This window comes from Nycticebus coucang, chromosome 18 (assembly GCF_027406575.1).
Source record: "Nycticebus coucang isolate mNycCou1 chromosome 18, mNycCou1.pri, whole genome shotgun sequence".
In the NCBI taxonomy this organism is placed as follows: domain Eukaryota; kingdom Metazoa; phylum Chordata; class Mammalia; order Primates; family Lorisidae; genus Nycticebus; species Nycticebus coucang.
This window is the reverse complement of record NC_069797.1, coordinates 53,053,237-53,065,533: the sequence shown is the minus strand read 5'-3', so window position 1 is coordinate 53,065,533 and position 12,297 is coordinate 53,053,237. Positions and strand designations below refer to the sequence as shown.

General features: G+C 48.7%; 2 protein-coding genes across 8 annotated transcripts in view; both read right to left on the bottom strand.

The window, feature by feature from the left end:
• The window catches only part of HOXB3 (homeobox B3), a 55,748-nt gene that overhangs the window by 20,974 nt on the left and 22,477 nt on the right, over positions 1–12,297 (bottom strand). For 3 of the 7 annotated variants that reach the window (XM_053570130.1, XM_053570127.1, XM_053570132.1), the window contains exon 2: positions 4,182–4,359. The gene's annotated coding sequence lies outside the window, so the exon portion shown is untranslated. Of the gene's footprint in view, positions 1–4,181; positions 4,360–5,385; positions 6,948–8,191; positions 8,313–12,297 lie in introns of those variants that run through there. The other 4 variants (XM_053570133.1, XM_053570128.1, XM_053570131.1 and 1 more) reach the window with 3 other exon arrangements.
• HOXB4 (homeobox B4) lies at positions 6,831–10,160 on the bottom strand. Its single transcript, XM_053570136.1, has 2 exons — positions 8,192–10,160; positions 6,831–7,366 (listed from the first exon to the last, which is right to left on the bottom strand). The coding sequence occupies exons 1-2, from the start codon at positions 8,646–8,648 to the stop codon at positions 7,068–7,070; spliced, it is 756 nt and encodes a 251-aa protein (XP_053426111.1). The 5' UTR covers positions 8,649–10,160; the 3' UTR covers positions 6,831–7,067.

The window sequence follows — 12,297 nt, the reverse complement described above, 5'->3', positions numbered from 1 at the left end:
CCCCTACTCCCAGGGTATTTATTTTAGTAGGACTCACTCCTTTTCTTCCTAAATAATTGACAAAATTTCTAAGGGGACTAGCTTAAAAAGAAACGCTTTGTAAGTCTATGTTATGTATGCATAAGGAATAGCACTTCTGGCTTTAATTCTCTTTTTGATCTTTTTTGGTACCTTTTGGAGGAACAAGGAAAAAAAGGACAGCATGAAGCAAAGACTCTGTAGCTTGTAGAGTTGAGAATAACTGCAAAGGGGACTTTTTCTGTTATGTTGTTACTACCATAGGTAAACAAATTCTACTGACTCTTTGAAAATAGGCTCTAGAGACAAAGACTGGGATAAAGGTTTCTAACAAAAGAAGTGGACATTCAGTCTCTGTCTACCTATGTCATACCCTGTTTCTGTTCCCCCTCCCACCAACACACCCTGAAGACAGCTGGAGATTTGAACAGGAGTGGAGGGAAAGGAAAGAAAGGCTTTGAAGTCTGCCAGGCAGCCCCAGGGTCCCTATTTCCTAGGTGTTAGTACCCTGAGCTTCTAATCACCAGACAATAGAGACTGATCAATGGGAAAAAGATGGGGCAGTGGGGTGTTAAAGGGTTAAACATCAGAGATAAGGTACATCTAACCTCTAGGCCTGAAGAGAGATACTTATACAGACCCCTTCACCTCAAATGCAAACGAAACAAAATTTTAAAATCTCCCAAACTTGACCAGCTATAAGCAGAATCAGAGTTCTTGGGCCAAGCATGAGGTGGGGGTAGGGGTGCAAAAGGAAGCAGAAAAGACATTCCTAAAGAAGCCCCCAGCTGCACATTCCCAGTCTTATCTATCTTCAGCCCCTACTGGGGTAGCCTGGACCACAGCTGCCTGGATAGGCAGGGAATGGGGGAAGAAAAAACATAGTTTAGGGGAGCATGGGGCTAAGGGGCCTTCCCTGGTTTGTATGAAGGGGGCTGAAGCAAAAGCAACTCAATTTGGAAAAGGTTGAGGACCTGGTCTTCTTAACAAATACCAAAGAAATAGCCACCCTGATGGAGGTTTCAGCTGTAGCAGCTATACCGCCACTGCACCGCTCCTACCAAAGGCTCTGGAATCCAGCTCTGGCTGCATGGGGTGGGGACTCTAGCGGGTCCAGACTCTGTAAAGGAAGGGGTGGCCGGCTTTGATTGTCCAGATACAAAACACAGACTGGTATTGAATTCAGCCTGATCCTGATGTGGGCCCTGCTCCTGTCTCCATTTAGGGTAATTCCTTGCAAGGTTCTGGCCACAAATTCATTAAAAATGGTCCTCCAAAGAAAAACACTCTGCTAAAGTCCAAAACAAAAATAGTGAAGAGAGAGAAGAGGAGGGAAGGATACGAATGAGGACATGAATATAATATAATATGCCGGACATAAGAAGACAGCAATCTCTGAAAATGAGATATTATTTATAAGAACAAAAAAAGAAAAACAGCAAAATGACATGAAGGCACTCCGGGCAGGTTCTGTTAAAATGCCCACACTCTTTGCAGACCCTGGGAATCTCTACATTCAAATAAACAAGCGCCTGAACGAGAGCCGAGTGCTTTCTTGCTGCCGATAAAGCGAACATTTAGACTGTGAGAAAGGCAAGATTGATTTACGAATCTGAACGCACTGGTTTTATGGCTGATCACAAATCCGTCAGCGCTCAACTCACGCTGGGAAACTTCCCAACTCCGTTTTCCAACCAGACCCCCTCCCCAGCTGCCGCTTCTCAGGGAGACCTGCCACTACCAGTGCTGGGGCTGTCTCAGAGGCTCTGGCAGGGCTAGGTAGCCCCTCTGCCCAGGCCAGAAGGTGGAAATAGGAGAGAGAGTGAGGAGGGCCCAGGGAACTGGGAGAAAAAGAGAGAGCAAAGTCCAATATTTAGGAGGACTGGTGCAACCCTAAACAGTTTAGGAGTGAAGGAAAGGGGAGATCTTGCTGCATGGGGCTGTGAGGCTTTTAACAGTGTCTCTGGTCTCTCTCCTCTTTTCCTTTGATAAGTCCCTAATCCTTACATTGCCTAGAGCAATTTGAAGCAACTAGATCTTTGTCCCATTGGATCTATAAAGGGTCCACAATTTGTTATTTGTCCTTGTGGGTAATGTACAAACATCTCCCCTGATCCCAAAATATTTTCAGTCCAGGAGTGTCCAAGCTCCCTGGTCTGCTCCACCTCTTTCTTTCTTTCTTTTTCTGCTCTACCTCTTTCCTTCTTGAGGACTCCAGCCCCTCCACTTATGCCACCCACGGACAAAGAAGAGGATATCAACCACTTAATTTATTTCGCCTGCAACAGAGTCTCCAAATTACAGGAAACAATTTGCAATCTACAAACCAACAACCCACACTATCCCAGCAAGGTTCTGTCTCTCCTAGTCTGAACCCAAGGGGAGCATTTCCTCTTCCCAGCCAGAGTCTGTCTGTCTGTCTCTCTTCCTCTTTGTTTCTGTCTCCCTCTAAGATGATGACTGCAGGCGTGGATTTTCAAGATTTTCTGTGTTCAGGGCTTACCTTCTAGCAAATCCTCCACCCATCTCTTAAAATTAAGTTTCTGGAAACTTTGCTTAATAAGAGCTGGCCCTGGAAAGTGGTCAGAACAGCCTTTACTGATTCTCCTCCCATTTCACTCACTCCTCTGGTGGGTGAGGTATTCCAAAAGCTCTGTATGTAGAACATGAGGATTAGGGAACAAGGGTAAAGATGATTATAGAAATAGTTTCCTAAACAAAGGAACTTCAGAAAATGGGTTGAGAGGCTATGGATTTGGATGTCAGCCCCCAGAGAGATGGCAGCCTCCAAAGGAATGTTCATGGTAGGAAGCCATTCTCTCTTTACAACCCAGGGGCTTATTCCTCTGGCCTTCTGAAGCCCCGTGGATTGAAGCCCTCCAACACCTCATGTCATCTGTCTTTGTCTTTCTTCCCTCAGCCCCCTCTAAACAAAAAAAGGAAAGGAAGGATGAACTGGACATGGGGTGGGGGGGTTGGAGCCTGGCTTAGAGAAGGGCCTCTATAGAGAGAGACAGATCAGTGCCCTACTTTTCTCCCCCAACTGGACCCTTGGGCTAAAGTTTTTAATTCCTTTTCTCCTCAATGGATAATAATAGAAAAATAATCCAGAAATTCCAAGATAGGGTTTGAAGGCTAGAGGGGACATAAGATAGCCCAAGGACTCCTCCCTGCGGAGGTGTGACTTTCCCTCCTGGGCAGGAGGCAAGAGCCAGCACATTGTCCAGTCTCAGGGAGGTCAAGGGGCTTCCGAGGTCATTTTGTGGTTCTAATACTGAGCTAATCGCCTAGAAAACGTGGCCTCTCCATGAACTCTCTCCTGCCAGCCTCCCGCCTCCAAACTCTAAGCGAGGCCTCAGGGAAAAATGGCCAGCACATTTCGGTCTGACGCAGAGCCCACTAACTCCCTTGGCTGAGAAGGAAAGGAGAGGAGAGGAGAGCACGGGTATCCCCAAACCAAGAAAAAAAAGGAAACCAAAGCAAACACCAAGACTTTGGGGGGGGCAGAATAGAAGAGGAATATTTATTTCTGCATCAATGCACCTCGCCTATGAACCGAGCAGTTGCCTGCGCCACAGAGTAGCACACATTTATCTAGAATCCTAGACAAAAGAAGAAAAAACCAAACATCCACTTATACCCGCTCCAAGACTGGAGCATTCTATCCAAAAACTGGTGGCAGTGACAACATCCCACAGGTCAACAGATGTAGGGGATACAAGCTCCCCGTGTAGACAGGCAGAATCACAACAGGAACACTCTGACCACATCCACAGTCACATTCATGTGCACGCGCTGGGGCTCAGCTGTGCCCATATGCATTTTCCAAAATCAGAAAAGCACTCTGAGCTGCTTCACAAACGACCTTCTTTTCAAGGCTTTTTTGCCGAGTCTGCCTCACAAACAACCTTCTTTTCAAGGCTTTTTTGCCGGGTCCTGACACCTCTGTCCTAACCAGTACATTCTCCAGGTCTCCAGGCCCCTCTCTCCCTCTGACCCAAGCATCTGTCATCATAAAAGGCAGCAAACCTGCCGAAGCATCCACCATAAACCCCAGCAAAGATAGTTGAAAAAGAAAAAGAGGAGGCGAGAGTTTCTTTTTTGCTTGTGAAAAGAGCTCATAAAACGATCAAAATGCCAGCCCGGGACCGGGACTTTGTTACCTTTTTGCCTCTCGCCTCCTCTCGCCTGAGCTCCGCAGATCACATTCATGACGAACGGCTTCTTCCAAACTGAGAGAAAAAAGTTTTCAACTTTATGGTTCCAAATTTTTTCCCCCTCGCAGATCCGGGAGAGACGGCTAACACTTTTTTCCCCCAACAGCCGGTCTGCGGAGATTTGCTGTTGAATAATAACAAAGGAGAGAGGATACGTATTTAAAGAAAAGAAGTGATTAATGGTTTTCTGTATAATTCTCACATTTTTCTTAGCTCTTGTCTACACAGAATGGCTGTGAACTTTAAGCTCCATAGAAATCTCTTTTTAAAAATTCTATTCATACCTTCCAAGGAGCAGCTTTGATTTGGTTCTTTAGAGACATTCCTGGGGGGGGCATATGCTTTTTAAGAACTATTTTTTCCCTAGACTAAGGGTTGCCCCATCCCCTTGGAGCTAAAACATCACACCAAGATCCTACCAAACAAAGCTCACCCCTTGCTTTCTCCAGGTCCAGGGCAATTTTTTGTATGACTCGCCTAGCAGCATTTAAACAGGGAGTTCAACCACCCTTTCCCTTGCTAGGGACACTGGCCCCATCAGTTCCAGCATCCTCCAACTACCCGCCTGCTGCAAACCAAAGGAATGTAAAATAATAATACAACATACAGATGGGATTGGCTTTTTTTATTTTCTGAAACAAGATGGGACCAGGAAAAAAAAAAAAAGTCTTCTAATTGCATATGCTCTCTGGTGCCCTGAGTTTTTTGGAGGCAAGGTGGCTGCACCCTGGGCTACCACCAGACCAGAGACCTGAAGGCTGGAATCCCCAGACTTCAGAACTTTTCCAGAGTGCTGCACAAAAGCGGCCCAAGGCTGACAGAGCTTCTAAGGGTCAACCGCACCCCTTTCCCCTTCCCCCACTCTATTCTAGGGGTGACTGGGACCTCAGAGACAAAAAGCTATTTGGTCCCCAGTCGTACTTTCGATACTTTCTATGAGAAAGAAAATGAAAATTAATACAGGAGCAGGGCTTCACAAAAGAGGCCATTTGTCTTCTTGATTATCTATTTGCTTCTCAGAGTTTGAGCTATGGCACTGGCTAGCTCCTTTGTAATATAAAAATACTTCGAAAACCTGCAAACACCCAGAAACATCTGTGCAAAAAATTAGACTCATTAAAGCCTTAAACACCTCAGAGGAAAGCGATACCTTCTTATGCTGGGAGGAAAGAAGCCGGCCTCGCAGAATCCTCTCGGACTTTAATAACCAAAGAGCAGTCTGTCTAGTAGGAGACAGCTTAACCGCATTTTATTTGCTTATGACAAATAAATCACAATATGAATGGCTTTTCCATACTTAAGCCTCTTGTGTCCTACAATGAAACATTTTCCCCCATTAGGGACTGGAATCAGCCCTCCCAAGTCCTTTCAATCCATTTTTGGACTGGAGGGAAAAAATTAAAAGCTCCGAACAAAATACACCCACCCCAAAAGAAAAACAAATGAGCTACCACAATTTGGAGTCCTCTGAGATAAAAATTCCCATCAGACTCTTTGAAGAAAATCTTCAACCACACACAATGTGAAGCTGAACCCACTAGGGTGCTTAGAATATATACTAGGTGGCATTTGTCCATATCTTTACATCAAGGTTTCAACAAAAACACACGTGCTGGTCACAAGAAACCGAACATTTATTTCTATTGTCACTCTGTACAGGACACACATTTTCACGCCAAGGAAAGGTTCTAGACTCAAGCAGCCCCAGAAATGGGAAGGGGCCTGGTTTGGAATGTCGGAAAGAGAAAAGGGGAGAGGACACACACACACATGATATAAAATAATAGTCATAATAATAGTCATAATAATAATAATAAATGATGCAACAATGATAAACTATAGGAGAGGGCTCTGCAACATCCTCCTCCCAGACTGGGAGGGGCAGGATATTTTTTCTTAGTTTCACATTCATTTTCAATCTGGGAGAGAGGCCTCCACTGTACAACTGTGGATTGGAGAGAGCTTGGTACTCCGCTCCCAGAATTCAACTGGCCCCTCATCCTGCCAGGCATGACTTGGCCTTCCAGAGGAAAGCCTTTCCCGTATCTGAGTCTGTCTTTTTTCCTCGGACTCAATTTCCCTGCTGCTACTGCATTGTCAAGGCCACCCTCTCCCCAACTTGTCCCCTTTCTTCTATTCTCCATCCCCCTAGCCCCAATGTGAAAGAAGGGGATGAGCAGTCACAGTCCCCAGTGAAGGGTACCGAGGAGGGGGGAGGTTGTGTGTGTGTTTGTTACCGTGGCCAAAACACTGCACTATCTGGCAGTCAGAGGGTGCTTTCGCTGGGTGTCAGGAGTGGGGGACAAAGAAAGAAAATCCAGGCTGTCTTCCAGCAGCGGCAGCAGCAGAGGCCGGGCCTCATTTGTTAGCTGGGTGTCGAGGTAATGGTCGCCACCGAGGCCCATCCTCTCCTCGGCAGAGTAAACAAGACAGATGGGCCTGGGCCTGGCGTGATTAAAGATGAAACGTGGATCCATCTTCACCAAAGCTGAAAAGGAGGAGAAGCTGCCTCCAATTCTCTCTCTTTTTTTTCTTCTTCCTTTTTCTGTTCTTTCTTTTCTTTTCATTCTTTTTTCTTTCTTTTTTTCCTTTCTCTTAAGGAAGAAAGCAGGAGACTTGAACCTTGCTTCTGGGGGGCCTCCTTCCCTCCCTATTGTCATTTCTATAAATAAAGCTTCCCCTCCCCCTCTTCTGCGTTTATTCCTATATAAAGTGGGGGGAGGGCAGGTAGGTTTTTCCAGGCCTAGGCCCCGGCCCCCTCCCACCCACCTCCCACCACCAGGCGCTCCATGCCCACCCCACACCAGGTTCATGACTCCTTCAAGGGGGACACTAAAGCGAGGGGGGGCCTCCACTGGGCCGGCCAGGAGGCCCTCCAACTGCGCCTGCGGTGCCACCAGAGCGGATCTTAGTGTTGGGCAACTTGTGGTCTTTTTTCCACTTCATGCGCCGGTTCTGGAACCAGATCTTGATCTGGCGCTCAGAGAGGCAGAGCGCGTGGGCGATCTCCACCCTCCGGCGCCGAGTCAGGTAGCGGTTGTAGTGAAATTCCTTCTCCAGCTCCAAGACCTGCTGGCGAGTGTAGGCGGTCCGAGAGCGCTTGGGCTCCCCGCCAGCGTAATTGGGGTTTACTGGACACACACAGAGAAAAGGAGAAAGAGAAAGTTTTATTGCCCCCCAAAAGAGGAGGAAGAGCCTTTTTTCCAACTAACACAGTGTCTCCTTTCCTCCCTCTCCCAACACGTCTTGCTTCAAAGGGGACAAAACCTAAAAAAGGCTAGAAGTGGGACCCAAGGAAGAGAAAGAGACCCCCAAGTTCTGGGAGGTATTGCTGTCCTTGTTCTTGTTTGGGAGTCCGGGGGTGAGGAGTGAGGAACCTGTCCAAGGTTTGAATGGCTCCACTCTACCCCTTTGCCTGGGCTCTCCTGGAATGACAGACTGCGGGGTAGAATAGAGGGAGGGGGTGTCCCTAAATCTTCCCTCTGTTCCGTTCCCACCCTCAAGCTCAGATTCCAAGTAGTGCCTGCCCTGGGTAAAAACTTTTGGTCACTTCTCCAGCCAAGGAGTCAGACTAGAAGAAAGGAAAAAGTAAATACTGGGAGTTGACTCAACTCTGCTTAAATACGGATCACCTCCTCCTTCTCCTCCCCCACCTCCTACACCCCTCCCCAACTTCCAGCTTCACTGAGACGGCATCTCCCTGGCGAAAAAGTCCCTGGTGAAAATGGCGGAGAGGATGGGGAACCGACTTCAAAGGCGCAAGGCCCACCAAGCCATAAAAATTTATGGGGGATGTAATTATGTGGCTCTGAAAACAGGCGACCGTAAATCTCTGGCAACGGCGGCGAGTTTATAGTGGGGACAATTGGCTTCCCCCAGCTCACCCGCCCCCCCATGCCTCGGAGGTCCCTTCGGTGTAAAGCGCAAGGGGGGGGAAGGGATGCCCACGCACTCACCCGTGCTCACGTGAACTTTGCGCATCCAGGGGTAGACGACGGGCTCTTTGCACGCGGAGTGGGATGGGCTGGGGTGCAGGGGGTTCTGGGCGCAGGGAGGCGGAGGGGGGCTGCCGCTGACCGCCTCGCAGCGCTGACCCGGCTCCGGGAGGAGAGCCCCGGCGGGTGGCGGCGCAGGAGCCCGAGGGGACAGCCCCGGCGGTGGCGGGGGCGGCGGGGGTGGTGGCGGAGGCGGCGGGGGCCCAGGGTCCCGGCAGGCCGCGTAGCGCTGCACTGTGCACGCCGTGCGCCGCCCGAAGCCCGCCTCCGGCTGGAAGCTGCTCTCTCGCCTCTGGCCGCCGGCGTAGTACCCCGGCGAGTGGTCGCTGGGTAGGTAATCGCTCTGTGAATATTCCTCGCACGGAGGGAACTTGGGGTCGACATAGTTTGAGTTGATCAAAAAAGAACTCATAGCCATTAATTTCTGGGAATTGCCTACAAAATATACTAAAATTTATTCCGACCCCTGACTCGTTTTCCTGTTTCCGAAAGCCCTCCTACTTACTGTCAAGTGAACAAAGTTAGGGGCCCACGTGATCTTCCGAGCCAATGGCCGCCCTGCCTGCGATTCCCGGATAAGGAAATCTGCTCACCCGGACCCTACTCCAGCCAAAGAGGTTTATTTCCCCTTCTCTTCCCCTCCCTACACACCCAACACCAAGATTTACATAGGGCTTCTGAGGGCGACCCCTTCCTCTCCTTGCTCCCTCTGGGATGAGAGAGAGAGGGAGAGAAAGAGAGCTCGCGCAGGTTGCGACTAGAGGGCCTCTTCAGGAGCTGGCAAAGCGCAATCCCTGTATTCCCTCCGAAGTTGGGGCTCTGGGAGTAGCCCCTCCTGTCTTGCCTCGACACTGCTGAACATTCTTTGCCTTCAGAGTCTCCCATCTCCTCCCCAAAGCGGGAGGGAGACTATGGGCCATGCATCTGTTTGGGGAGTTAAGCGACCTGTGGTTTGGGGGCTCCACCTTAAAAGGGGAACCCGTATAGGAGCGAGGGGCACAGAGCTTGGGGCTTTTTTCTGCAACCAGATGGGCGGAGTAGGGGGTGAGAGAGGAAGCATCGAGAGCTAGAGGGCGGGTGCACAGAGGGACTTGTCAGAGATGAATGGAACTGCGGGCGGATCGATAGGAAATTCATGCACTAATTCGGGGAGACCTCGCCTTCCAAATCGCATTTAGCTGAGCGATTAGCTTGACTGTGTCAGTCAGTCCGTCTGTACCCCTTCTCCTATCCACTACTCCTTTTACCCCACGCAGCCCAAGACAGCAGAAATGACTTGGTTTCCCACACTAAAGATGAGCGCTCGAGTGAAAAACCTGTAACTTTTAATAGCAAAATTGGGTAGTAATTTGATAATTCCAAAGCCACAGGAGCAATACAAACCATGGCGCTTAGATATTCTAATGTTCTAATAGTCGCTAATGCCGCCGCCTCCGCGGGGAGCAGAAATCTCACCTCTTTGTGATGCTGGGGATAGGAGACCTAGAGGTGAACCCCACAAACAATAATACCCCCTCGTAACCGCGTATGTCCAGGGCATCTTGTGCTGAACCCAAACGGAAAGGTAATCTCAGCATCCGTTTGAAAAGCGAATTTCCTTTGCCTTAGTACACTGACGACAACAGTCCTTTTTTCAGAATTTCCAATAAAGCCTCGAACCCGGAATAGGAAATAAGTGGGCTTGGGGCAAAAGGAAAAAAATTAAAATATTATCAACGACAATATTAACCTCTACAGAAAAGTGAAAAAGAACCAAGGCTCCTAGGGGCAGGCATGAAGAGTGTTCAGGTAGATGATTCCTCTGTCCCTAACCAGTGGAGGGAGGAAAAGAAAGGAAGAAAGAAAAAGGAAGGAGTCTTCGCGTGGTAGTCACCGGATTGTCCTCATTTAGAAAAATAATAGATTTTTTTCTTCTGGAAAAAAAATGAGCGGAGTGTTTATGTCAACTACATATTCCCCTAGATACGAATTTGTGACCACAAAATTCCTTACACAAATTCGGATCTACAGGGTATATACAGAAGACAGACAGATCTTCTTGGCCCAGAAATTTTCCAGTTCTCTTACTTTCCGCGTGTTCTTCGTTTGGGGTGTAGTTTGAGTGCTTTGATTTTATTTCGTTTTGTTCTAGTCTCGAGCTTTGGGAGCAGAAAAAGACACTGAGGGTTCATTTGGGGGATTACAAGGTTTTCAACTCTCCTTTCCTATTAGAGAGAAATAGAAGCAGCCGATTCGCAAAAGGACGTTAACCTCGCGGCCGCTGTGCAACTCTCGCCGGCGCATGAATTATGAGATGTAAACATTAGCTAAGCACAAAAGGAGGAAGGGTCATTCTGAGGCTGCGGAGAAGTCAGATTCAGGCCTTTCTGGGTGCCCTCGAGTCCCTCCCCTCCCCCTAGGACTTTTTTTTTTTTTTTAAGAAAAAACAAAACCCCAATCGGCTCCTCCGAGCCCCCTTGAAGCCTTTAGTTTGTGATCAAACGAATATCTAGATATTTTCCAAAGCGCCTCTCAGTGAAGAGAGGAGGGAGAGATGGCTGGGTGTGAAGGGGGTGTTATAAAAGTCCTTTTGGAAAAATTCAATGGTAAAAAGAGAGAGAAACAGCTGTAAAGAAAAATGCTGGGAGACCAAGCAGATGGGGCCCTGGATATTTAATGACAGGGCAATTCGGTTTACAACCTGAGAAAAAGATCAAAGGCGTTTCATTTCCGAATGAAGGGCGATGAGGAACCATAAAAGATGTAGCCAGATGATATACCGGCCCCTCCCAATCTCCCACACCTCCTGGGGGCCGGAGAGGGAGACAATCCTCTGGAGGTGTGGGGAGGAAACCCATTTCTCCACCTCTCTCGCCCCAGGCAGGTCCTGTAGGTCTAAACACACATACTAACTTGCCCCGTCACCTGTTTGGATTATTGGTATTGGGGCCAAAATGGGGATCTGGGGTTTCTGAACTGACTTCCTGTGATTCCCAGGAACTATGGATTTACTAGAAAGGGATTGGGCTGGGGGTGGGGGGCGGAGTACCCAGGCTTAAACTGTGGAATCTGCAACAGTGTGAGAGAAAGTGTGCACAAAAGCCTTTTTCTCCTCACCCAGACTCCCGACCTTAATCTCTAAATCTGAGAAATACTTACATTACCTAGTGAGCAAGTCAGAATAATATCAATTTCATTCACAAATACAGCAACAATGCAAAAATAACTCTTTACCATACTCCACAGGCCTCTGCCTACCCCTAGTCCTGGGACCCTTGCAGGTGGGTAGGTCCAGAGACCCTCTGAATTTAAAAAATTCCAAATCTAGGCATTACCAATGTTATCCTGTGGGGCTGATTTCTAACACCAACACATTCTGGGCCAGGTTTGACTGTACATATTTTGGGGAAGAAAATCAAACTATTACATTGTAGCTGTTATCTTTGCCAAGAGAGTTCCAATAGGTAGTCTCAGACCCCCATTTGGGCACTCAAGGAAACTGGAGTCTGGCCCTGGGCCCACAGACCAAATGTCCTTCTAGGATCCCCATCAGCCTTAGGGTCAAGTAGGGACCTTTCCAAGTCTTCTTAAAGGCCACTCAGGGACTCCAGAACCCACTCCAACCAGCCGGCCCCTCCCCCACCCCATACCTCCTGTCTTTCTCAACTCAGGCGCTCTCGGAAACCCGTCCAACCCGTCGGTGTTTCGGAAATTTGCCAAGGCCGCTGGGCCTCTCTGTTGGTCTACACTTCAGGAGGGATATGGCACAGGTACCCAGAGCACCCCAAGAGAGAGGAATGAGGGGCAGAGCCACTGCGGGGTTGGGCATGGTTGATTCTAGGGCCGGAGAGCAAAGATTTTCTCTTCAGCGCTCTGAGAGTAGCCACCTGCCAATCCCACCAAAGCGCCGCAGCCTCCCCCCACCCCCAGCCGTCAGAGGTGGAAGACAGGGTTTATCAGCCACTCCCAGTAGGAGTTTCGCCGGCGCTGGAGGCTGCCTCTCCCCTGCACCCCCAGAACACTAACACCAATACGCATAAATAATAAAGTAAGAGCAGGGGCTCGGGCGCGTTCAGAACCATCTCCCC